At 41.7% G+C, this 27,923-nt stretch overlaps 1 protein-coding gene and 1 non-coding gene across 3 annotated transcripts in view; both read right to left on the bottom strand.

Annotated features, from left to right (window-relative positions):
* The window catches only part of DNAJC16 (DnaJ heat shock protein family (Hsp40) member C16), a 39,696-nt gene that overhangs the window by 6,101 nt on the left and 5,672 nt on the right, over positions 1–27,923 (bottom strand). For both annotated transcript variants that reach the window (XM_005690812.2, XM_013970253.2), the window contains exons 3-11: positions 26,472–26,538; positions 24,842–25,181; positions 13,976–14,160; positions 11,704–11,808; positions 10,389–10,547; positions 4,023–4,153; positions 1,827–2,010; positions 240–422; positions 28–104 (exon numbers count right to left, since the gene is read on the bottom strand). In XM_005690812.2, the coding sequence (XP_005690869.2) occupies positions 28–104; positions 240–422; positions 1,827–2,010; positions 4,023–4,153; positions 10,389–10,547; positions 11,704–11,808; positions 13,976–14,160; positions 24,842–25,181; positions 26,472–26,538 (1,431 nt within the window). The remainder of the gene's footprint in view (positions 1–27; positions 105–239; positions 423–1,826; positions 2,011–4,022; positions 4,154–10,388; positions 10,548–11,703; positions 11,809–13,975; positions 14,161–24,841; positions 25,182–26,471; positions 26,539–27,923) is intronic.
* TRNAE-UUC lies at positions 18,764–18,835 on the bottom strand. The gene has a single exon. It is a non-coding gene; the product is annotated as a tRNA-Glu (tRNA).

A 27,923-nucleotide genomic window follows, 5' to 3' on the forward strand; every position in this document is an offset into this window, starting at 1 on the left:
AGAAATTCAATCTGGCAATATTCCTACCAGTTGTTGTGAAATACGCTGTCCCAGGAGTCTGAGATGTAGTCAGAAGCAGAGTAGAGCCACCGAAGAAGAAAGATCTGTGGAAGGAGAAAAGGGGTCAGGACTGGACCCTGAGCCCCGGAGGGAGAAGGCCCCCATCCCCGACAGGGAACTGCAGCTCTGGGAGCTCGGGAGCCCTCCCCAGCGCCCACTCGCCTGGGCCGTGTGCTTACAGGGGCAAGTTCATCAGTCAAGTCGGGGAGCACAGCTTCCGATGACAGAAGAGCTGGGTCTTTCCGCAGTTGGTCCAGATAACCCAAAAGGATGAATTTATCACTCTCACTCCCGGTCCAGGGATCCTCCAGGGTTTTATATACCACCCGCCCTGCCGTGTTACGCCTTTCTAAGATAGACACCTGGGAGAAAAAGAGGCGAAAAACCATTAGAATTTTCAAGAGAATGGGAAATTACTGTTGGTTTTTTTTTTCCAGAGACGATGGAAAAAAGGGTCTAGGGAAGCTCAAGCACAGATACGAATGAGTATACCATATCTGCAAGAGATTTCCACTTTTCTGACAAAAGAAATTAGTTTTATGGTGACTTTTCAAAGTTAACTTTGTTAAAAGTTAAAGCTCTTTCTTCTCAATAGATTTTGTTCTGTAACTTCTAATTTTTTTTTTAACGTTTATTTATTTGGGTCTGCTGGGTCTTAGTTGCAGCATGCGAACCCTTAGTTGTGGCTTGTGGGATCCAGCTCCCTGACCAGGGATCAAACCTGCCTCACTGCACTGGCTCAGGAGCACAGAGTCTTAGTCAGTGGACCACTAGTGAAGTCCCTGACTTAATGTTATAATAAAGCAAACCTTTGTTTTTTTCAGAGATTTCCCCATGAAAATCAGTTCAGTTGGTAAAGAATCTGCCTGCAATGCAGGAGACCCCGGTTCGATTCCTGGGTTGGGAAGATCCGCTGGAGAAGGGATAGGTCACCCACTCTAGTATCCTTGGGCTTCCCTTGTGGCTCAGTTGGTAAAGAATCTGCCTGCAATGGGGGAGACCTGGGTTCAAGCCCTGGTTTGGGAATATCCCCTGCAGAAGGGAAAGGCTACCCACTATAGTATTCTGGCCTAGAGAATACCATGGACTGTATAGCCCATGGGGTCACAAAGAGTCAGACATGACTGAGCAACTTTCACGTCCCATGATTACCAAGATGATGAAAATGACAAAGAATTTCATGCTTCTGTGGAGAGTGATGACAAAGGAGGAAAGGAAGGGTAAGGTCAATTAGGATGAGATAAAAGAGGCAGAAGTACAGGAGGGAGACACTGAAAAGCATATTAATGGTTGCCTAAGGGAGATTCTGCAAACTAGATACTCTAAGACTTGACCTGCACAGGGGAAAGACAGGTGAGAGGGACTGGGGATGCTCTTTAATCTTTACCCATAGGAAAGATGCCTTTTGTGAAGGTCCAAGGTTGAAAAGTTAGGAGGTGAGATCAGCAGGGTAAAAGACTAGTTTAACAATGCTTTCGTGGACTTCCCGACTCCCCTGGTGGTCCAGTGGCTAAGACGCTGTGCTTCCAATGCAGTGGGCACAAGTCTGATCCCTGGCTGGGGAACTAAGATCCCACATGCCACAGGCCAGGGCCAAAACACAGGTCAAATGGTTTCCAAGCACTCAGAAAAAAATAAAACAAAACAGGCTTCAGAGATTTCTGGACTTCCCAGAATATATTCAAAACTCTTAAGGAAGGCGAACATGGAATTAAGTGCCACATGCTTGTGAAGAGCTTGGGACCAGGAGAGAACCCACGACTCACCGCTGATTTTCCTTGAAACGTGTCACTGTCTGGCAGTAAGGTGCTGGCAAATTCCTGCTGCCGATTGCTGTAGACATGCACGAACCTCACGGTGTCCTGTGTGTTTGCCAGGGCAAAGGACAGGAACGCCTCGAAGGGTTTGCTCAACTTGGTAGTCTCAACCGTCAGTAAAACCACACAGTACCTGCATGTCAACAAAAGAAGACTATGTAACTAAAGCCCGAGGCCATGAATGCCTGAATGGCAAGTGAAGGTGAAGGAGAGCAGAAGTCATTCACAGAGAGAACCAGCACGTTTTAGAAACCCAAGCTGCATGAGGGTCACCAATGAGGTAAGATGTTCAAGGCATTAAGGACCTGCTTCTTTCTAAACTGCTGACGCTCTCCCCACATCAAACTTCACAACATTTGGAAATGCCCTTGAAGGCGAGTCACTGAACCGCTGATGCAGAAGGGCCTTGCAGAAGGCACCTGTTCTAATTCTTCCACTTCAGGCAGGGCTGGTTAACCCTATCTCAGGCCAGGGCCACTGGGCCTCATTCTGAAGGGCTTCCTGTGCTGTGGTTCCAATGGCAAATTCATCTAATCATTCAAATCAGGCATTCTTTCTCCAAGATACTACTGAGCACTTACTAGATGATGCCAGTAAGACGAACAATGTTCTTGCCCTTATGTTCAGTCACTCAGTCGTGTCTGACTCTGCGATTCCATGGACTGCAGCCCACCAGGCTCCTCTGTCCACGGGATTTCCCAGGCAACATTACTGGAGTGGGTTGCCATTTCTTCCTCCAGGGGATCTTTCTGATCAAGGGATCAAACCGTGTCTCCTGCTTTGGCAGGCGAATTCTTCACTACTGAGCCACCCGGGAAGCCCCGTTCTTGCCCTTGTGGAACTTATATTCCAGTGGGGAGGACAGACAAAAAAACAGATAGATAGATAGGCAGGTAGATCATGACAAGTAGTGGTAAGTGTTAGGGGAAAAAAAAAAAAGTGAAGGGCAAAGAGTGCAGGGTGGGTTGGGAGTCACGCTCCATCAGACAGGCTGGCCAGGGAAATGTCATCTGGGAAGGTGACGCTGGAGCAGAGACCTGAATGAGGTGCCACAAGAGGGAGGGAGGTCAGAGAGCTCCAGGCTGAGAGCATTGCAAGTGCAAAGACCCAGAGACGGAGGGGGACTCGCTCCAATTCACAATGTGAGGAGGACGATCACTGGCTGCTGTGGAGAACTCACCAAGGGTGTGAGAGTGGAGTGGAGGCAGAGGAGGGTTGGAGGCAACACGGTGGCCTCAGAGAGAGGTGACACTGGCCTGGCTAGGGTGGCGGCGGAAACAAAGGGGAGGAGTATGTGGACTGGGATATTTTTTGAAGGCTGTATAAATAAGAATCCTCAAAGTCCAGGATCATCTTCCTTATATTTAATTAAATCTGAAAAGTCTGGAAACATAGGGAATGTTTCCTATTTTAAACAGTATTTTAGCTGTATTTTCAAATAATGTGATCAAAATGGTTTCCTTTCATATCCAGACACCTTTCACAGATGAAACAGCCCTAAATTTAAAGGCTGCTGCTGCTACTGCTACGTCGCTTCAGTTGTGTCCAACTCTGTGCGACCCCATAGACGGCAGCCCACCAGGCTCCCCCATCCCTGGGATTCTCCAGGCAAGAACAGCGGAGTGGGTTGACATTTCCTTCCCCAATTTAAAGGCACCAGCTCCTTAATCTGAAGTGTTTTCCCTGTCTTTCCAGACTTTTCAGATTTTCTGTATGATGAGGATGCCTCAGCCATGCCATGCCCAGCTAATTATTTTACCATTTCCTCAGCACCCTCACTGCCCTACCCTTACCTGGCTCCTCTCCTAGATCTGCAGAGGTCTGCCCTGTGTGGGACACTCTGGTAGCAACAGCAGTGTTCTCCCACTTCACACTGTTTCACCGAGCTTCACAGGCTCTCCCTGACACCTGGCAGAACCTACTCACTCTTCAGGGCTCAGCTGTCAGGGGGATCTTCTCTGGCACAGCCAATCATTTGGTCCTAAGGTGCCCTGGACTGACATACCCCTCTACTATCACAGCTGTTCATCTATTTTCATCTATTTGCAACGTGAAGCATAGATTCTGACTGTCCCAGGGTCAATGTTTAACTGCCTTTCAGTAACATGTGACAGGATGAGCAGGGGCAAGGCCTTCAGTCCTTACTTCCTCTGTCGGTGAGACCGTTTCACAGGGCAGAGTTCATGGAACAACTTCTGGCTGGTGAGCCTGGCTGCCAACAGATACTTGTTTTGGGTGATAAAGTCATCAATGACCTGTCTCTTCATACCTCGGGCCTGGAGAAAAACCAAGAGACAGTTGATTCTTACTCAGTTTTCTCACTGAGAATGGGCTTGACTTACAGTTTAATAAAAATATGGCCGAGCCTGGCTAAAGCAATAAAACCAAGAAAGTTAGACCTGTTTGAACAAATAAACATGTGGCATTTTCCCAACAATGTGGGGCTGAAAGCAATGATGCAACTATTTCAGGTCAAAGGAAAAATCAAGTGCTCGGGGAACTTCTGTAGACTGCTTTATGTTGGCAGATTGAAAAAGTCAATAATTCTGAATTTTCAGGCAAATTTACTTCCATTCGAGATTTATAGTAAACTGAGTAATTAAAAATAAACTTCAAAGTAGCAATGTTATTGAGTATAAAAGATGGACTACAAAACCGTATGACGACCACTTTATTATTATTAATTTTCATATATTTAAAAGAGCTGAAATTATATATAGCAGGTTCTCTGACCACAATTAATCAAGACATCAACGTAAGATATGAACCAGAAAATCGCTTTATGCTTAGAAATTAAGAAACTGAGTAACTTATTGATCTGAGAAGAGAGCATATCAGATGAAAGAAAATATTTTGAATTTGGAGTGATCAGTGAAAACATTATTTATCAAAACTTTGGGATGCAGATAAAGTAGTATTTGGAGGGTGTGTGTGCTCAGTTGCTCACTCCTGTTCAATTCTTTGCAGCTCGATGGACTGTAGTAGCCCATCTGGCTCCTCTGTTCAGTGGAATTTTCCAGGCAAGAATAGTGGAGTGGGTTGCCATTTCCTACTCCAGGGGACAACAGGGGCCTCCCTGGTGGTCTAGTAGTTAAGAACCTGCCTCCCAATGCAGGGGACATGGGTTTGACCCCTGGTTGGGGCACTAAGATAGCACATGCTGTGGGGCAACTAAGCCCTTGGGGCCCATCAACTGAGCCATGTGCTGCAAACTACAGGGCCAATGTGCTCTGAGTCTGGGCACCACAGCAAAAAACTCCACCTGCCGCAATGAAGACCAAACAATAAAACAAATAAATATTAAAAAATGAATATAACAGCGAAGATATTAATGAACTAGATATCCCTATCACGAAGTTACAAAAAAATACAAAAGTAGAAAGAAGGAAATAATAAAGAGGAAAATAGAAATCAATAAAGCAAAATAAAAATATAAGAACAAACCAACGTTCGTTCTTTGGAGCTAATAAAACTGACACACCTCTGGTAAAACCAGTCATGAAAATAAAGAGAGAAAGCACAGGTAACCATTACCAAGGATGATGTGGAGGAATCACTACCTATGTTGCTGAAACTAAAAAAACAGTGTACACAAATATATTATATATATATTTACATTTGAAAATTTAGGTGAAACAGAAAAATCTCTAGGAAAAATAAAACAATACTTGAAAAAAAGAGAAAATAGTTCTATAACCATTAAAAAAGATGAGTCAATAGTCAAAAATATTTCTTTAAACACAAATTCAGGCTGAGATGGCTTTGTAGGTGGTTTTAACCAGACTTTCAAGGAAGACAATCTAATCTTCTGTAAAGTCTTTCTGAGAAGGGAAGAAGGGAGGACACGTCCCATCTCATTTCATGATGCAAATATTCACGTCCATCAATAGAAGCATGAATAAACCCATTCTCATGTGGCCAAACATGATACAGCAAATAAAACCAAATCATCTACAGCCAGGAGAAGCCACTGGTGCTTGCAGTGTTACACTAAGCCTCTCGCCATTGCAAGGACTCGGTTTATGTTAAGAGTGCATTTTTATATTCTTAAAGAGCAAACTGGGGACTTTCCAGTGGTCCAGCAGTTAGGAATCCACCTGCCAATGCAGGGGACATGGGTTCAATTCCTGATGTGGGAAGATTCTACATGCCGTGGGTAATTGGTTCCCCACACCATAAGCACTGAAGCCTGTGTGCTCTAGAACCTGTGCTCTGCAACAAGAGAAGCCACCACAGTGAAGACACAGCGCAGCAGCCAAAAATGCATAAATGAAAATAAGTAAGAGTATTGAAAATAAAAGAGCAAACTGGTAAAGCATCCATTGTTCTGGTAATTTTATTAATGTATCTGATTTATAATTTTCCCCAGGGAATAAGTAGATAACAATTCTCAAGGGTACATGCTATTACTGGAAAGCAATTTAGGAAATCTTATAGATTAATCTTGGATTGAGATGACCTTCCTTCCTCTCTTCCACAACTGCTGTTTGCTTGCTTCCTGACTCTCTCTCTTGGCTCCTGCTTGGCTACCGTCAGGCACCCCCTCTTTTTTATTTGCTGGTTGTTGTCCAGAGTTTCATCCTTGGCTCCCTCCTCTCCTTCCATGACATACGATGCCTGGGAGATCACCTTCTGCCTTTCCTCAGATCTAGATCCCTGCCTCCTTAGGAAATCTAAGGAGGCACATGTCCCCTAGATTTCCTAAAGGCAGTTCTTTCTTTCTTTCCTTTTTAACAATATTTATCTATTTATTTGGCTGCACTGGGTCTTAGCTGTGGCATGTGGGATCTTCTATCTTTGTTGCAGCATGCAGGATCTTTACTTTTGGCATGTGGGAACTAGTTCCCAGATCAGGGATCAGACCTTGGCACCCTGCACTGGGAGAGCAAAGTCTTAGCCACTGGACTGCCAAGGAGCTCCCAGGCAGTTCTAATTCTTATGTCTACAACTGAACTCATTGTCTTCTTTTTAAACCTGCTCTCTTTCCCTTACTATCCACTTTCCCTGTCTGGCTCCTTACCTTAGTCTCATACTCTCAGGCAACCTTCCTCCTTCACACGGCACCCAGAGCGCACCCTGCATCTAAGGCAGATACCTACTACAGTGGATGAAAACTGCCTTTAGGTCTTTCTCCTCCCTGACTCTGAGTCTGATAAAGACTCAGGACAAAGACTAACTCTGGATGTCAGAGTTGTTCTGTATATAGTACTCAGCAAGCAGGCAATAAATGTATTGAATGAATGAAATAAGGGATTTTTATAGAATATCTCTTTCTTTTCAGTCTAGCCTCTTATAAGAGAAAGTACCAAAGAGCTCTTGTTGATTTTTTAAAAGTAACATTAAAAAGTACGTGTTCATTATAGGGATTTCTGGAAACCCAAATATTGAAATAATATTCACTTTACAAATTGAGAGCAGTGTATTATAAACAGCATATACAATTTTGCATCCTGCTTGCTCGTTAACATCATGTTATGAAAATTATCCCCATCATTAATTATTCTCAAATTGCCATCTGTCTACAATGTGGGAGACCTGGGTTCAATCCCTGGGTTGGGAAGATCCCCTGGAGAAGGAAATGGCAATCCACTCCAGTACTATTGCCTGGAAAATTCCATGGACAGAGGAGCCTGGTAGGCTACAGTCCATGCGGTCGCAAAGAGTCAGACATGACTGAGCGACTTCACTCACTCACTTAACTTTTATTTTAAAATTTTTTATTTATTCATTTATTTCGGCTGCATCAGATCTTGGTTGCCTCAAACAGGATTTTTTGTTGGGGTGCATGGACTCTAGTTGTGTCTCAATGGCTCCTGAGTACATAGGTTTAGTTGCTCTGCGGCATGTGGGATCTTAAGTTTTCTGAGCAGGGATCGAACCAGTGACGTTTGCATTACAAGACGAATTCTTAACCACTGGACTACCAAAGAAGTCCAAGCAAGCTGCCATTTTAAATGGCTATATAATAGTCCCCACTGGGGATGTGGGGCTTCCCAAGCGGCTTAGTGGTAAAGAATCTGCTTGTCAATGCAGGAGCAGCAGGAGACTGGGGTTCAATACCTGGGTCAAGAAGATCCCTGGAGAAGGACATGGCAACCCACTACAGTATTTTTTCCTGGAAAAATCTACAGGAAGAGGAGGCTGGCAGGCTACAGCCCATGGGGTTGCAGAGTCAGACACAACTGAATGACTGAGCATGCACATCTGAGAGGTATCAATAATTACCCTACCGTTGGATGTTTATATTTCCCCTTCATTTTTGGTATTATGAATGATATTTAACATCTCTGTATGTAATTCTTTGCTGAGTTCCTATTCCTTTAGGATAGAGTCCTAAAAGGTAATCTCATCTCCCTCAATTCTTTACTCAAGTGTCACCTTAATGAGGCCCTTCTTGGCTGGTCCACCTTAAAAATGTGAGCCCTTTCCCCTAATACCCTGAATTCCACTCCCATTTTATTTTTCTCTTTAGCACACATCACTATATAATATACCATGAGAGAGTGTGTCATAATGACTGTTGTCCCCACTAGAACCCAGGACAGGGAATTCTGCTGATTTGTTCAGGGCTGTACCCTCAGCACACAGAGCAGTGTTTGGCACACAGCAGGTACTCAGGAGTGCTGTTTTGCTAGGCAGTTGATATTTTATCACCCAAACACTTTTCTGAAAACTTCTTTTTTTTTTCCCTGAGAATTTCTGAAGCTTCTTCCAGCAAGGCAAGGAAGAGAAGTGCCAGTTTCTCTGTACCTTCAACTCTACTGCGTATTTTTACTTTAAAAATCGTTAACAATTTGATGAGAGAAGGAAATGTAAACTGCTTTTCTCTGGTTATTAGTGAGATTTACTTTTTTAAAGTGTTTATTGAGATCTCCTTGGTGATCCAGTGGCTGAGATTCCACATTCTGAAGGCAGGGGGGCCTGGGTTTGATCCCTGGTCAGGGAATCTAGATCCCACACTAAAGTTGCAATTAAAGATCCTGCATGCTGCAATGAAGACCCAGCACAGCTGAATAAATAAATAAATACTTAAAAAAAAAACCCAAAGTGTTTATTAGTAAGTTCAATCTTTTCTCAGGATTTGTTCATCTGCTTCACCCATTTTGGGGGGAAAATTTAAATTGGGATAAGAGTAACATGACATGAAATTAACCACTTTAGTGTATAACTCAGTGGCATTTTAGTACATTCAGAGTATTGTGTAACCCTCGCCTCTATCTAGTTGCACATATTTTCATCATCCCAAAAGAAAACTCTGTACTCATTAAGTGGTTATTCTCAAGAAGTTTGGGGTTGATTTCTTTGATTAGAAGAAGCTCATTAGAAATGAAAGATAACAATTCCTTTTATATTGGTTGTAAATACTTCCCTTATTGTTTAATCAAAAAATTTAAGTCTTTCTATAAAAATGTAAAGCTTATAATCAAGTTATTAAGATTTTTCCAAAAAGATTTTTCCCAATACTTTTAGCCCTTTCCTATCTTAAGATCAGATAAATATTCACTATATGTTCTTTGAGTTAGTGTATACATTTTTTTTCCTCAGTGATTTTAATGTATATATTTTGGAGCAAGATCAAATAACTTTTACTCACCTGCAAGATCACAGTACAATGAAAGTCTTTTTAAAAGCTCTCCTTGCAATTCAACACCTACCCACTTTTGAATATTAAATTATAAAACTAAAAACTTCCAAGGGATTAATGGGATGAAATGAAAGAATATTTTTTTCTTATTCCTTTTAATTACTGTTCTATACTGAAGCCTTAAAATTATTTTTATAACTTGTTTTAGAATAAGATTATTGATTTTTTCAAATAGGAGCTTTTTAGAGGTCAAAGATGACTATTATTTATTGTTCTGTTTTTGTGATTACAGAGTACATAAAATTACCATTTTAACCATTTTCAAGTGTATGATTCTGTGGCATTAACCATTCACGCTGCTCTGCAACCATCATCTGCCAGCCATCTCCAGAACTTTTTCACCTTCCCAAAGTGAAATCGTGCCCTTGACACACTAACTCCCTATTTCTTCTTCCTCCAGCTTTTGGCCACTGCCATTCTACTTTCCGTCAAAAGATTACCTTTGTAAGCAGAATAGTACCAGATCAAATTTTTTAAAACACTCATTTTTAAACTCTATGACTTTAAGAATTCCCTTCTGTGAAGGAAACAGTCACCCATTAGATTGAGAGCTGCTGGAGAAGTATCCTCAGTATTTAGTATACTGTCTGACATACAACAGACAGGTCTGAGATTTTTGAAAGCTTTATTTATTTAGGCTGCACCACAAGGCACGTGGGATCTTAGTTCCCTGACTAGGCGTCAGACCTGTGCCCCCTGCAGCAGAAACTCAGAGTCTTAACCACTGGACTGCCAGGGAAGTCCCTGAAGGAAGAGATTAAAACTAGTTTCTTCTCCTCTCCTACTCTGCTCCATTTTGCTATTTGTGTATGACACCTTGAGAGAAAATGGGAGGGCCATCTTGAAACAAGGCGACACCCACGTACCTGGATAACATCTGCAGGCTTGTGGATGTGTTCTTTAAAGATCAGGATGGTGGGGGTATAGACATTGACGCTGTATTGCCTTGTCATCTCTTCTGCCCCTCTCAAACCGACATACACATATCCAAATGACAAGTAATCTTTGTGTGCGAAAGCAGTCAACTGTTAGGGAGTGACAGAGAAGAAGGAATGAACTTGGTGGCACCGCATCTAGATCAAGTGTGACCTGTCCTCATCCGTGGGTGGAGACGAATGCAGCTCACGTGGGCCCACTCAGGCTGCAACGCCCTTGTACTCTTGTAGGAATTCTAAGGTCCTTTAGGCGCAAAAACCACACCAACAAAGCTGAACAACAACTGACTCTGTTTTTCAGATAGAGCAAGATATTCATTTACTGAGATCTGTACTGGGGGTGAGAGGTTTGAGGAATTACCTGTGCCCCAACTACTGTTTATTTTTTTAAACTGGAGTATAACCGCTTCATAATGTTGTTAGCTGTACAACAAGGTGAATCAGCTATACGTATACATATATCCCCTCCTTCTTTGACGTCCCTCCGCCTCCCCCACCCCCAATCCCACTCCTCTAGGTCATCACAGAGCATCAAGCTGAGTTCCCTGTGCTGCATAGCAAGTTCCCACAAGCTACCTATTTTACACATGGTAGTGTATTTATCTCAAACCTAATCTCCCAATTCATCTCTCTCTCCCCTTCCCCCGCTATGCCCACCCATCCATTCTCTATGTCTGCATCTCTATTCCTACCCTGGAACTAGGTTCATCTGTACCATTTTTCTAGAATTCACACATATGCTATATATTTGTTTTTCTCTTTCTGACTTACTTCACTCTGTATGACAGACTCTAGGTCCATCCATGTCTCTACAACCTGTACCCCAAGGGCGTAAGGTGGCAGTGACCATGCCATTGGTTAAGCACTTTCCTCTCCCATCTCCCGTCACAGTGATAACCAGAGGTGTGCAAGTGTGCAAGTGCAGTACAGAGTATCATTCAGAGAGCAGGTTTGGAATCAGGCTTCAAAGGAGTCAATATTCAACCCACTGTAGGGAGACCTTGGGCAGGTTATACAACCATATAAACTTCAGTATTCTGGTCTATACAATAGGGATCACAATCTGTACTGTTGGGTTCTACCGAAGATTAAATGCTATTGTATGTGTGGAAAGTGCTAGGTCCTCAACGTATAGTGCTTTAAGGCAAATTGCTGGTCTTCAAACATTTCTCATGGGGTGAGCTATTACTTATAAAAAGGAAAATCACCAAAATAAGAGGAAACATTACCCGGACACCTAAAGTACCTTGTAGAGCAGTGGTATAGTGGGCATTTGGTCAAACAGGAGAACACGTGGTTTATTCTCTTGCTGCCAGCCAGAGAGGAACCTGACATAATTTTTGCTTGTAACCTTGAATTGAAAAGAGGATGTCAGTTGCAACATTTAATTCTTAACAGTTATAATCCAGACAGGAGATAAACAGAATCAAATAAAGGTAAAAGACTGTTTTGTAAAAAATAAAAAATGCAGGCAACTAATCTTTTTGCCTTCATTTAACTAAAATTAATTAAATATTAATTTTAACAATATTGTTTTCATATTTTCATGTGATCCAACTCATACAGACTGAAATCATAATCTTTCTGAAATTATTACTGACCATATCATAAAAAATTTGAGCTTTTGAAACTGGTTTGCTTAGTTATAGATGACTTTTTAGTTTATTTTAAGACAATGAAATAATTGCTCTTTCAAAATGACTTAAGTAAAAATAAGTGGGCCCACCCCACCTGTATATTATATAATTTCATTCATTGCCATCTGAATTGCTACTTTAAAAAAATACTTTTAAATTACAGTATAACTTCTTTCCAATGTTGTGTTAGTCTGAATCGGTACTTATGTGCTTCCCTGTTTATGCCTTAGAATAATCCTGAGAAAACAAAAACATGAGTAAATTACTTTCTAGAAAATTTTTATCATAGGTCAAAATTTATCTTTCAACTGTGCTCCCAGAATGATCTATATAGAATTTCAATCTGATCATTTCACTCCACTGCTCAGCCTCTTTCAATGGCTCTATCACCTGCAGGCCAAGCCTCTCTAAAGGAGACTCTCATGGTGAGATTCCCCTGCTCCTTCCCCATTAACTGCTTTAGCCTGTCCTCTCCCACTCACTAATGACTATTTCATACAAAACAGGCCAGCTCATGTTCCAGACTCTGCCTGCCTGGAACTCATTCCTTACTTCACTTTCCTCACCCAGCAAACTCAGTACAGGGGTCACTTCTGCCAGGAAGCCTTTCTTAAGCCTCTAGGATGGACACTCTGCATATAGGATGGAAACAGTCACCCATCAGATTGGGAGCTTCTTGAGAAGTATCCTCAGTACTTAGCATAGTGCCCAACACACAACAGGTATTTGGAAAGGTCTGAGGACCTATCAAGACAGCCTGTCACGGTTTTAGGAGGCTACAGTGCACTCTGACAATTTCAAGCTAACTGCAATAAATGTTCCTTTTGTGGGAAATGATCCTGGTGGGACAGACTGTATAGAAATAGGATGGAAACAGCTGGATGTTTAACTCTTCTTGGTATTATTAAATCAAAAGTCATTTAAAAAAATTTATTCATTTTTTAATTGAAGGATAATTGCTAGACAAAATTTTCCTGCTTTCTGCCAAACATCAACATGAATCAGCCACAGGTACACATATGAATCATTTTCAAGGAAAGCAAATAAGAATCCTGTTCTAACCTAAGAAACTGAGGGAACAATGCTTCTTAAATATAAAAATCACAGTCCCGCTTGCGTGAACTCCTTGTGCCTAGTTTCTCCAGCTCAGTCTTTTGTTTGTGAAATTTATTCATACTGTTGCATCATACATGCTTTCAAGTTCCAAAAATGACATCTGATTTCATGGAATCTAGTGCTTTCCATAGCTAGGATCCTTAAATATATAACCAAATAGAACTTAATTTGAATACTCTCTTAAGAAAAGTATCTTCAAATGAACAAATGCATGAAGCTGGAAAGAAACTCTTCATCCTATGCTGTGATCTAACTTTTTGTTGAGAAAATAAGACGCACTCTCACTTTAGGCTCAGATTCCTATGACAGGAAGGGAAGGGAAGCTTTCCTGGTGGCTCAGGCGGTAAAGAGTCTGCCTGCGATGCGGGAGACCTGGGTTCTATCCCTGGGTCAGAAAGATCCCAAGGAGAAGGAAATGCCAGTCCACTCCAGTATTCTTGCCTGGGGATCCCATGGACGGAGGAGCCAGGCAGACTATACAGCCCATGGGTTCGCGAAGAGTAGGACATGACTGGGGGACTTCCTATGACAGCATCAGTCTTCCCAGCGGTTGTAACAGGGATAATCCTTTCAGTCTCTCTACTTCACCTATTTCAATTTTCAGCCTCTAGCAGACTTCATTTAAATGATTTAGTCTGAGCAATTAATTAACATGTGTCTTGTCCTGCTCAAAATGAAACTCAGGTCTGAGGATGACCGTGGATTGAGTTCAGAGCAGCCAGCAATCCTAGGTGCTCTTAAACTACTTCTAAGCCACATACTTACTTTCTCCACCAAGTTCCCTGGAAGCAGACTCTCTACAAACTGCCGGAGGTTCTCACCGACAACTGCGTTGTGGAAGAAGGAGATCTTCCCATTTATGATTCCTAGGATCGAGGGTGTGCTGTGTGCTCCCAGGTGATGGGCCAGGCGTCGCTCATACCCAGCGTGGACCACGCCAATTCCTACGCCTGAAAAATACAAAAGACCTTCATGAAGGCCTTTTATGCCCCCGTGGCAGGTGAAAAAGTGTTGCTAAGTAATTTTCTGGTGTGAAACTGAAATCCTGACTTAGTAGGAGGGGATATCTTTCTCGACAGACTGTCTAGCATCCCTTCACTGTTGGAATTCTAAATTGGTTCAATTTTTCTGCAAAGCCATCTGGCAATGTTTAAGAAGAGCTACAAATCTTTTTATCTTGTAGTCTGTTGTTTCTAATTTGGGGAGTAGATCAAGAAGAAATACTTCAAAAGAAAAGAACAACCTGTCCACAATGGTCCTATTCATAAAGGAAACCATCTGTAAACAATTCAAGGGCTCATCAACTTGGCAATGATTGAAAAAACCCTAGGGTTTGTTGATAAGCTAGAATCAGTCTTCTCACTCTTCAGAGCATGTCTCCCTTTTATTTTATAGAGATGTTATACAGATTCTCAAAGAGAGAGATTAGGAAAAAATCATTAGGCCCTATCCCATATAACTACTGTTAATATGTTGGTATCTGTTTGTATCTTTTCTTATACAAATAAGTGTGTATGCGTGTTTGTCTACACATAAAATAAAATGGGATCATCTGATACCTATTTCACTTAGTGTTTGAATAACTTTCCTTGTCTTTCATTCAAACAGTGTATTTGGAGGGCTAGATCCTTTGCTAAACATTGGAGATAAATTAAATGTTAATAGCCAGTAAATATTCTTTTTTCCCTGGGATGTCTAACAGACTTCTAAGTTTCAAAAACAAACCCCTCATCTTCTTTCTCAAACCTGATCCACCCAGGTTTTCACCATTTCCATCGATGGTGGTTCCTTCCTGTTACTCAGGACTTTTGTCTTAAGGGTCATCTTTGACTCCTCTCATCTCTCACACCCCACATCCAGTCTGTCAGCAAGCCCAGTGGGTTCTGTCTTCAAAATACAGTGGGAATTCAACTGTTTTTCTCCACTTGCACTGTACCCTGTCTCTCAGTCATCTTTCTCTCTCTCTCCCAAGCTGCTATAATAACATCCTCAACGGTGTCTTGTTTCTCCTTGTCCCCCCACACTTTCTGTCCTCAGTATGGTGGCCAGACGGTCCCTTCTAAAACATAAACAACAGATCATGTCATTCCTCTGCCCAAATTTGGCACAGACTCCTCATTTCACTCAGAATAAAAGTCAGTCTTCACCAAGGCTGACAAGACCCTCTGTGATTTGGCCATTGGCCCCCTTCCTCTCCCACTCCTCATGATCCCTTACTCCAGCCCCTAGTATCCCTGCTCTTCTAGAAACACACTGGCAGGTTCCTGCCTTTGGCTTCAGCGCTGGCTGGTCCTCCTGCCTGGAGGGCGCATCTCTGGACATCCAAGTAGCTGACTCCTTCACCAATTGCAAGTCCTTCTCAACGAGGCCGAGCCGCTCCCATGATGAAAACTGCTCTCCCCACATGCAGGATCCCCTTCAGCCTACTTGGCATGTCTTGAGCCCTTTCCAAGTTAGGCAGCATGCCTACAGCTTTAAACAGTTATCACTGTTCACACCAGCAAGCCCTGAGTGGTAAGTATTGTCATCTTCATGGATGAGCAAGCTGGCACTTGGAGACGCTGAGGAAACCTTCCTGGAATCACAGTGTAAAGCAGGACCAAGATTTGAACCCTAGTTCAAAGCTGACCTGCAGCTGACCACAAAGCCTGGTTCCTTCCTGTCCCCAGTAGGTTCTACCACTAAGTTCTGAATGCTGGAGGGATCAAATTCTTAGAGATGGACTCACCACCAATGACCTTACCAGGGACTGCTATATAGGCCAGGAGCCACCATATTACACTGATTCTGGACACTATGTCTTTCCAGTAACTATTCAGAGGGGCTCCCTACCAGACTTTGGGACTAGAATCAGTAATCAGAACGATGGCTGGTGGGCCCACAATCAGGACAGGAGATGCAGGTCTTGGGAGAGCAAAGGAAACTGAAGAGATCTTTTGAGACTGCTGTTTACCCCGCTCTCCCCTCGATATTCTTGAAGCTCATCCCCTGCAGGATGCCTGCTCAGTGAGATCTTCCTCTTCTGCTGGATTTTTTTTTTGGCTGCATCGTGAAGCATGTGGGATCTTAGTCTCCCAACTAGGAATCAAATCCATGTTCCCTGCAGTGGAAGCAAGGAGTTTTAACCATTGGACCACCAGCGAAGTCTTACTGCTTCCTGATTTAAAACTGAAGACTCTCACCCTGGCATTCCCTGGAGCCCAGCCTTTTTTTTTTTTTAAATCATACTCTACCAACCAGCTGACAGACTGTATCTTTTCTTTGTTTCTTTGTGTCTCTTCACTAGAATATAAGCTCTATGAATGTAGGGGCTTGGGGCATTTTGTTTACTGCTTTATAATCCTTAGTATCTGGAATAGTTCCTGCTACTTAGTAGTCATTCAATTTTCTAAAAACAAGTAAATGAATGAAGTATTCAAAGTCAGAACCAGACTCAAATCCCAGCTCTGCTACCCATTAGGTGTGCAATCTTAGACAAGTCATTTAATGTCTCTGAGCCTCAGTTTCCTTATTTGAATAATGAAGATAAATTGTTGTGAGGATTAAATGATACACTGGGTTGGCCAAACAGTTCACTTTGGTTTTTCTACAAGATGTTATGAGAAACCCAAACAAACTTTTTGGTTAAGGCAATATAAAAAAGAACCTAGCCCAGAGCCTGGGATATTGCAGGTACCTAATTAATTATAACTATTATTATCAGGTATTATTTCATCTAGACCATGTGAAGTCTGATCTACAGACTGTCTCTCATGTGAGTGGAATTATAACCTCCACAAAACTCTCATACATGGAGTGGGATGAACCATGTCACACTCTCTTTATGTCATCTTCCCCACAACGTTCCCATACTCCCATCAATATAGCTTTTTTCTGGTTAAGACAGAATACAAGTGATCAGCTTCATCTCTCTTACTTAAAATTACCACTGAGTTCTTGGAATTACCTACATCACCTTCATTGTAGCCTTTCTCAGCCTATAAAGGCTATTTCTTTGGATCATTTCTACAATGCACTTTGATTCTTAATAATATCATCCTATTTCTAAATTCTGGAAGAATGCTATTTCTTTCCTATAGATTAATTATCACATAAATTAGAATAGAATAAAGAATGATACACATTTGATAGTTAAAGTTGTGGCATTATTCCTCCTGAAAAGATATTTAAGAATATAACAGGAATTCCAAAATTCTCTGAAGTCCAGACCCTAATCCTTCCCTTGCTCCCCATCCAAGCTGGGAAGGAAGAGTCAGAAAAGTCGGCAGCACTGTTTTCTCCCTGAGATTCAGGCTGGGAAATGACTGTGATGACTGGTGGTGCCTTAGCGTCTCTGAATCACAGTGCACAACACGGTTTTTATGACTCCTCCTCTTGCCTTCAAACTCTCTATACTCCAAAGCTCTGGGTTCATAAAGCAAGCTCAGCTGGGCCGACAGAAGTACAGCTCATCTATTCTTATCTTGAGTCAGCATAACCTGGCTGGATGACAAGGACACACCAGTCTCTAGACAAATCTGAGTTGCAAATTTAAAAGAAAGGCAAAGCGGATGCGACTTTTTTTCAGAACCATTTGGTTTTTCTATGGATCGATGTTTCTGGCTAATCTGTAGATCCTGCGGAATTAAAATATAAATACTCTCTCCTCTTTTTGAGTTTGTAAGACAGTGTTTTTTTCCGTAAAGTACTAAAGATCTCTACTTTGAGGCATCAAATTATATTTGCTTTTATTATGCCATCTTAAATATGTATCCTATCTTTAAGGGAAATTCTCTCATCTCCCTCTCTCTTGCATACAGATATTCATCTTTCAACTTTTCCATATGCCTAAAGGGATGGTACAGAGCCAACTGGAAGAACACGACACTGTCAAATCTGGCTAAATAGAAGTCTGTCAATAAACTACTAAGATGAAAAATGATGCGAAATAACAAAAAATCAAGAACATGGAGTTTCAGTAGGAGAAAATAAAACACTTTACCAGTATCTAAGCAGAACCTTTTCCTACACAAAAGAAGTTGTCATACACTTGGCTATTTTTAGGAATAACTCCTTGAAAGAGAGAAATTATCTGATTTCAAGACACCAACCTCCTTGATACCCTGGTAACTGCTGGCACCTCCCAGGGGGCACTGTGTACGCTGCGGTGATTCAGGTCTGTCTCTTACGTGCGCTTCCTGGGGTAAGGACTAGGTTTTACTTATTTCTGAGCAGTGCAGCACAGTGGTTAACAGTGAACTCTGGGGTTAGACTTTTGGGTCCATACCTTAACAGTGTGGGTTATGAACAGTGTGACCTCACTTGTTCCTTAACCTTCCTGAGCCTCACTTTCCTCATCTGTAAAACAAGCATAGTCATAGTCTTTCTTTCATTGGGTTACTCTGGGAATAAAGACAATCCAAAGTATTTCGCACAATGCAAAATAAGTAAAATACTAAAAAACAAAAGAAGCAAACAAAAAGACTTATTAGTGTAATATAGTACTTGGTCCATTAAGAAAACAGTTTTTTTTTTTTTTTTTTCCGCTGTGCCATGTGGCTTGCAGGATCTTAGTTCCCTGGCCAGGGATTGAACCTGGGCCTTGGCAGTGAAAGTGCCAAGCCCTAACCACTGAATTGCCAGGGAATTCCTAAGACAAATGTCTTAAATGAGAACATGGAATGAATTCCTTATCATTTTCTACTTACTCCTACAGTACCGTACTATTCTGTACTTGCACGTGTGAGGCTGCTGTGAATTTCCTGAGTATGTTTTCTCTTCCCAGTAAGAGTAAGATCCTCAAGGTCAAGGGCAGAGCTTACTATTTCTGGGCCTTCCTCCACAGCATGGCTGTCTATAAACGTGGTCTGCTTTTGCACACTAGTTATTACCAAACGGCACGACTGTAGATTCCACCTAAATAGCTACAACAGTTCTGCTCTGGGTGGAACTGTTTCATTTCCTTCATTTACTGCAATTCAGGCATTTTATGTTATTTTGAGATAATGTCCAGGCTTCCCTAGATCACAGTTAATCTTTAGGACTGTCTGCTTTTTCTGTCAACTCGGAATAGAAACATTTTCTGCAGTAACTGTCTTAAAGGATAACACTGCCTTGCTTGGACAGGGAGTGGCCATGGATATTGTCAGATCTCATCTCAATATAATCCAACTGTAACCAAGTGGAACTTGAGTGTTAGGAATCTGCAACAAATCTGAATGTTCCAAAAAGGAAAACTAAACCCATCTAATACATTTAGTCAAAACCCGCTTTCTAGGGGACCTGGGAGGTGAAGTGCGGGAACAGATTAAATACTCTTAAACATTACTTCTATGAATCCAAATCCATCTTCTTCCATCCTTGTCATTTTGAGTCCTACTTATTAGGATTATTTGTTGTTCAGTTGCTAAGTCATGTCTGACTCTTTGCGACCCATGGACTACAGCACGCTGTCCTCCACTATCTCCTGACCTTTGCTCAAACTCATGTCCATTGAGTCAGTGATGCTATCTAACCATCTTATCCTCTGCCACCCCCTTTTTCTTTTGCCTTCAATCTTTCCCCACATTAGGGTCTTTTCAAATGAGCTGGCTCTTCACATCAGGTGGCCATAGTATTGGAGCTTCAGTTTTACCATCAAACCTTCAGTGAATATTCAGGGTTGATTTCTTTCAGAACTGACTCATTTGATCTCTAAGCTATCCAAGGGACTCTCAGGAGTCTTCTCCAGTATCACAATTCAAAAGCATCAATTCTTTGGTGCTCAGCCTTCTTTATGTTTCAACTCTCACATCCGTACATGACTACTGGAAAAACTATAGCTTTTGACTATACGGACCTTTGCTGGCAAAGTGATGTCTCTGCTTTTTAATATGCTGTCTAGGTTTGTTGGAGCCTTCCTTTCAAGAAGCAAGTGTTTTTTAATTTCATGATTTAAAATTTTCTAATTTTTAATTTAGGATTATAGAGCACAACAATCCCAAAGGATGGCAAGACCTTCAATTATCACAGATTTAAGGACCCTGAAATGCAGTAGAGCATCATGTTCACCGCATGGATTACAGAGCCAGTCTCCCTGGGTTTGAATCCCAGCTCTGCCATGTACCAACTGTGGGACCTTGGAAGAGGTACCAAAATGAGCCGAGTCTCTATAAAAGAGAGATGACAACGGCACTCTCCTCAAAGAGTTGTTTATGAGTTGACACTTACATTAGTGCTTGGCATACGGTAATAATACAAGCTATTGGGACAGTCATTTCCTAGGCAGGTTGATAAGAGGTCTAGGGGTCCCCAAGGGGAGAGGGGTCTGGAATTCTCAAGGAGGAAGAAAGGACAAACTTTTTTGTCCCTCTACATTCCTTAGGATTATATAACAATAAAGTATCCTGCTTGAGGACCGTCTCTGGAAAAAAACTTTCTGGCTAATCCTATTATCTTAAAATGTAAATTATGGGAGTAGGTCTAGTAAGGTCCTTACAACCTCCAGACATTCTTTTGATTCACTGTAATAACTAATTAGAGAGTATATAATTCTATTGCCAACACTAGCAAGGGGGTACTCTTTCCGCCCGCTTCTGATGCCTATGCCAGAAGCTTTCTCTATCTCCTTTATACTTTAATAAAACTTTATTACACAAAGCTCTGAGCGATCAAGCCTCGTCTCTGGCACTGGATTGAATTCTTCTCCTCCAGAGGCCAAGAATCCTGGTGTCTTTTAGTGAAACAATCTTTCACTATGATTATTATATTACTATTATTATTATGCTTACGTTATTATATTCTTAGTGCCATGTCATCACACTTGGTAGTCCAAACCACAATCATTACTCAGAACAACTCCTCCCAATTCAATTCTTCCCTGTATCCTCTGCCCACCCAGTAGCTCAAGTGAGAATGCAGAGTCCATTTTGACCCCCTCTCTTTTCCTCAGTTCTTACATTCAAATGGTCCCCAGGTGCCAGGTCCTCCTATGATCCTTCTCTCGAAATATCTGATACCTGTTCCCCCTCTGTTCCTACTGACCAAGCTCAGGCCAATGGTTGCTGCCTTGCCAGGACTGGTAACCTTGTTGCCTCTGTTCTCACCTTCTTTAGTTTGTACTTCATGCAGCTTGAATTGTTAGCTTTCTAAAGCACAGATCTGATAGGACCATTCTGGGCTCTGTTACATACTATAAAGTAAAGGCCAGCTTCCTTGGTCTGGACTTGAAGGCTTCTTACCACCTGACTCCCAGGTTGCTCCTCCTGCTTTCTCCCCTCTCATCTGCACTCAGTCACCCCTCGCTGCTGGCTCTTTGCTTCCCTGTCTGCATTGTTCCCTCTTGCCTGAATGCTACTCCTCCACTTCCTGTCCGGTCAGGTGGCACTAGTTGTAAAGAATACGAGCCTGCCCATGCAGAAGATGCAGAAGACACAGGTTCAGTCCCTGGGTTGGGAAGATCCCCTAGAGGAGGCAATGGCATGCCACTCCAGTATTCTTGCCTGGAAAATCCCATGGGCAGAGGAGCCTGGTGGGCTGCAGTTCATGGGGGTCATGAAGAGCTGGACATGATTAAGTGACTGAGTATAAAACTTCTAATCATCTTTCAAGATTTAGCTAAAAATAAGGAAAAACTCAGTGCTTTATAGTCTGTGAGCTGTAGAAAACTAACATTTAGAAAAGATTTTTTAAAAGGAATTTGCAAAATAGGTGCTTTCAAAAACTTAATGCTGATTACTCAGTTAATCAAAAATTCTCTAAAGCTCATTGATTCAGTTCAGTTCAGTCGCTCAGTCGTGTCCGACTCTTTGTGACCCCATGAACCGCAGCATGCCAGGTCTCCCTGTCTATCACCAACTCCCAGAGTTTACCCAAACTCATGTCCATTGAGTCGGTGATGCCATCTAACCATCTCATCCTCTGTTGTCCCCTTCTCCTCCTGCCTTCAATCTTTCCCAACATGATGGTCTTTTCAAATGAGTCAGCTCTTCACATCAGGTGGCCAAAATATGGGAGTTTCAGCTTCAACATCAGTCCTTCCAAAGAACACCCAGGACTGATTTCCTTAAGGACGGACTGGTTGGATCTCCTTGCAGTCCAAGGGACTCGCAAGAGTCTTCTCCAACACCACAGTTCAAAAGCATCAATTCTTCTGCGCTCAGCTTTCTTTATAGTCCAACTCTCACATCATACATGACTACTGGAAAAACCATAGCCTTGACTAGATGGACCTTTAAGTATTCAAAATGTATCAGGCACTTAATATATGCTTTTCTCATTTAATATTCATAACAATCCTGTTGGTTTGACATTATAACTCCACTTTAGAGTTGAAGAAACTGAGGCTCAGTAATCTGTCCAAGGACACAAGGTGTTATAAACGACACGTCTGTGACCTGAAGCCTGGTGCATCTGACTCCGGGGCATGTGGTCATGACAGTGATCACTGTGCTATGCTGTCTCACGTCATGTAAGTTCATGTAAGTTGGCTCTGATCTGACCTTGGTGTACATGCATTACCATTCTAAATTATGCAATGGTCCAGTGTCTATGTTCTGCTATGGGATCTTAAGGTCAGCTCCTGGACTGAAGAGGTTAAATGGTTTCCAGCACATCACCCCACATGGCACAAATTTGTGACTGTGTTGTGTGATGAAGAAGCTGTCCAATCTGACAGCTGACCTGGGCCCCTCATTTATTCATCAGGCACCAGAGCAAAAATCTGCTGCTCACCACATGTGAGACCACGTGCTAAAACCACATGTTCCTCAACTTCTAAGAACTTGATTCCATCACAGGAAAGCATTATGGCATATCTGAGCACCCGAGTCCTCTGAACAGCAGGCTGAAATGTTCTGTTTCAGAATAATTGAACTGTGTGACTTTCAGTAGTGCATGTTCTCCAGAACAACCCGGGCCTCTCAGCCCCTCTGGTTGTTAGTCCCTTTCTAGTTACTCAAGAATAGGTCTGCTAGGGAAGGGGTTCCCAATCCCCAGGCCGTGGACTGGTATGAACTGGTACCGATTTGTAGCCAGTTAGGAACCAGGCCACACAGCAGGAGGTGAGCAGTGGGTGAGGAAGCAAGCAAAGCTTCATCTGTATTTACAATCGCTCCCCACTGCTTTCCCATCACCCCCAGATGGGATCATCCAGTTGCAGGAAAACAAGCTCAAAAGTGCACAATAAATGTAATACCCTTGAATCATCCTGAAACTATCCTCGCTTCTTCTCTCTCAGTCTATGGGAAAAACTGTCTGCCACGAAACCAGTCCCTGGTGCCAAAAAGGCTGGGAACCACTATGCCAATGACTTCCCTGGTGGTTAAGAATCTGCCTTCCAATGCAGGGGACACAGGTCAGGGAACTAAGATCTCAAATGGCATGGAGCAACTAAGACTGTGCAGTGCAACTACTAAGCTTACATGCTCTGGAGCCTCTGTGCTGCAATGAAAAGCCCGAGAGCTGCAATTAAGATCCAACACAGCCAAAAAATCGATGTTAAAAAGAAAACAAAGACCTGGACCTTCCCTGGTGGTTCAGTAGTTAAGACTCTGGCTTTCCAATACAGTGGTTGTGGGTTCTATGCCTGATTGGGAAACTAAGATCCCACAAGCCATACTGTGCAGCCAAAAATAAAAAAAATAAATATAAGTAGGCCTGCTGATGCCTACAAAACAGACATACATTTAATTAAGTAAATCCAACTTTTATAAGTTATTAAAATAAATACCCTCTCTGGATAACTAAAATTATCCTGGAGCTAAGTGATATCTCTGAACAAAAGAAAGGCTAATCTGTGATGGAGAGTGTATGACAATTAGAATATTATTTGTTACAGGTGGAACTATTTGCCCCCAAAATGCACAGGTTGACCCTCTAATCCCCAGTACTTCTGAGTGTGATTACATTTGGAGATGGGGCCTTTAAAGGGGTAACCGAGTTAAAACGGGATTTGAGGGAGACCTGAGCTCCATCCCTGGGTTGGGAAGATCCCCTGGAGGAGGGCATGGTAACCCACTCCAGTATTCTTGCCTGGAGAATCCCATGGACAGAGGAGCCTGATGGGCTATAGTCCATGAAGTTGCAAAGAGTTGGACATGACGAGTGACTAAATACAGGGTCACAGAAAGAGAGTATGAGATACCAGACCCAAACACACAGACACAGACGAAGTTGGCTACCTGCAACACAATAAGACAGGCTTCACAAGATAGCAAACCTGTTGACAACTCGATCTCGAACTTTTAACCTTCAGAACTATGGGAAAATAAATTTCTGCTGTTTCAGCCACCCTGTCTGTGGTATTTTGTTATGGCTCCCCTAGCAAATTAATATACAGAGTGAACTCACAAATACCATAAGGATAACCTACCAGCATGAAGACTGGTACTTGAGGGCTGCTCTGCTCAACCAATAATTCTGAAGTTTCTCCTCTGTATCAGGCCCTCAAATAGATGTCAGGAGACCACACAGACTTCAAGTTAGTAATGTAGCATGAAAGTGGCTTACCCATTTCCCTTCTGAAAATGCGTCCCCAGAAAACTCCAGTCACCATGAATTTCTGAAGAGAAATCACACTAACTCTTCCTTCTCTCCAATATCCCAAGAAATTCAAGAGACATAAAAGTCACCTTCTCTTATATAAATGTCTTCCAAGGAATAAAATGCTCTTACCCAAACCTTCGAGTTCTTGAACTACTTCTTTCCAGACAGGCTCAATGTGGATACAGCTAAAGCACCAGTCTGAGGTGATCTTAATGAGGTAGGGTTTCTTGAAGCTGTCTGGAACCACTTCATTCACATAGTGTGAAAAGTGCAATAAATACTTCTCATCAATTGAGTCCCGCCGTTCGGAATTAAAAGGGAACTGAAAAAAAGATTCGTCGAAATAAAAATTCTCGTGGAAGTGGCGGAAGCGATACTCTCGCTGCTGCTGTTGCTTCTGGTAGCCCTGGCTCTCCCCAGCATCTCCATAGTGGTCATAATGTGATCTCTTTTCTTCATTGGAAAGAATCTACAAAGAAAGGGGAAGAAAATAAGAAGTTCAGAAGACAAAACAGCAAAAAAAGGGCCACAAAAGGACTTTCCTGTAAACACCTTTGAAGATAAAGGAAGAAAATAAATGTAAAGATACAACACAATTTGATATTTTAAATGCAGTCACTCAACATACTGTGAAACTGTTCTCTTAATAGAAAAACTAAGTATTTCAAGACCAAAATACTTCAACTGTGTAGCTAGCTACTCAGGCTCATCTTGGCTTTAAAGATTCTGAACTATCATAATACTAAACACATCAATAAATCAGAAAACTTTTTTTTTTTGCTGTGCCGTGGGGCTTGTTGGATCTTAGTTATCTGACTAGAGACTGAACTCAGGCACTTGGTAGTGAGAGTGTGAAATCCTAACCACTGGATAGACAGGGAAGTCTTAAATTTAACATAACTTTGACATTAGGGCTCAGCCATGAGAATGTTGACTTAGTCGTATCATCTAAGTTGGAATAATTCATTCAAACGAATGTATGAAAAGTTGTGAACACCAAAAAGGAGCCATAGGGTTGAATTCTGTGACTGTATGTTAGTTGACTCTTACTGAGGAATAACTTTGAAGTCTAATTCAAGAACCTATTTTAGGATGAAGCATCATTCTATGAGCTAAGCACTTTCTGTTGAAGAACATTACTCTAACACAAATCAGGAAGCCACGGACTTATCTTTCTTACATATTCCACATGAACTTAAGCTGATATGTTGGAAAACTGTTAAAAACCTCGTGCTTAAATGTATTTGTAACCTTGAGTCACTTTAATAAATACAGGCAAACTGGTCTGTGTTTCTTTAATGTAAGCTTCTAGTATGCATATGTGCTCAGTCACTAAATCGTGTCTGACTCTTTGCAACCCCATGGACTGTAGGCCACCAGGCTCCTTGTGTCCATGGGATCCTCCAGGCAAGAATACTGGAGTGGGCTGTTGTTTCCTCTTCCAGGGGAATCTTCTCGACCCAGGGATCAAACCCGAATCTCCTGTGCTGCCAAATTGAGCATGTAACATAAGGAAGTAGACATTCAGGGTTACTCTAAAACTCCAATTAAAGCCTTTAAAATAGGGCAGTTTCTCTAAGAGCAGAGTGTGTAGGCACTGGTTTCAACAAATTGGATGTAGTAAAAAATGCTGTCTCTACCACTATTTAGACTGGGTCAAGGGCATGGGGAGCATACTCTTTCCAAACTTTACAAAACTGATCATCTAAGATAAATTTTACAAAAGCCAATAGATGCATCATAAAGTTTGACACGATACCTCATAAGCCTTGCTAATTTGAATGAACTTGTCTTCTGCTCCAGGATCTTTGTTTTTGTCAGGATGCCTGAAACACAAATGGGCAGGTGGTGACGGTGGATTTAATGTTTTACACATGGTTAATTAACATCCTTGTACACAGAGTTCACTACGTTAGAGGCAAATGGAAGGGCATTTTGCTAGAACAGTTCCTTAAAAATAAGTGGGAGAAGCAATTAGTTGCTTCACGTGACTACAGTAAATGAAACTGTGAAACAGGCTATTTCTTCCCACAGTGCTTTAGCTAGGCACATTTTCAAAGCACGAGATAGCGTTCCAGGCTTTCACTGAGGAAGGGTGGAATGTATATCTGTCTTTATCTGCTCTTGAACACTGCTGGAGCCCAAGGCTAAGGTCACTTATTAGTAAGAACCAACTTCTTTTCCCAGGATGGCAGCATTTCATCCCAATGTTAGAATGATATCAATGTAGATGTTTCTTCTGACAACTCAGGTGGACAAAGCAGTTTTTAGGATACTCCATGAATTTGTAATAACCATGTTCCAAACGGTATCTTGTTGCTGATGTTCAAATTAGAACGTTTTAATTTTCAATATTATCCTGGTTATTCCATTCTGTCTCAGTGCCTTTTATTTACAAATAGATAATGATTTCAAGGTCACGTTTTAAAAGTCTACAGTTTATGCAAAGTGATTTCAACTAATATTGGAACTAACATTTGCTATTATACACAGCTGGCAATTAACTGTATCTATCTTGCTGTCATATATTATTCTGTAATATTCTTATATTTACCAATTTCAGCTTTGGCAATTTTAAAGTCTTGGAAAGTAGGGGCCGGGTTTTACTTCCTCAGAACTCTCTAACATCTAAATCAGTGTTTTATACCAACTGATTTTTCAATGTTCATTTTATTAAGAGATTCTATTACAGAGCTTATTTATTAAATAATCACTACTGCTAACTTCTAGTAAATTTCTTCTAGCAAAGGTTCTGGAAAGAGAAACAACCCACTGGGAAGCAAATGACTACTAAAAACAGTACCAAGCATATTTGAATAAGAAAATTTACAACTTGACCAACTTATTCTAGCAGGAGCATATTTGAATTATAATATTCTGACTTCTCTAAAAATAAAGGAACTTCAAATTGTTGGCTGGAGAATTTAAACATCGCTCCTCCCTTGAGTATTTAATTTTGTTATGAATATTAGTGGGAAAAAAAACTCAGCTAAATGTGATAAAAATAATGATTTAAGGAAACAAGATGGTGGTTCCAGAATATGCTTCCATGTAACCAAAGGAAAAAAGAAAAGCGCTTTCAATATTCAAACTCAGGCTGAAGGCTAAGAGGATAAAAATCATGCAGATGCACAAATGCAGATTTAACATACAGAACTCGGTAGGTGGGGGAAGAGAAGGGAAGAAGGGGCTTTTAAGGAGATTGAACCGA

The sequence above is a fragment of the Capra hircus genome, chromosome 16 (genome assembly GCF_001704415.2).
Source record: "Capra hircus breed San Clemente chromosome 16, ASM170441v1, whole genome shotgun sequence".
NCBI classification, from domain to species: Eukaryota; Metazoa; Chordata; class Mammalia; order Artiodactyla; family Bovidae; genus Capra; species Capra hircus.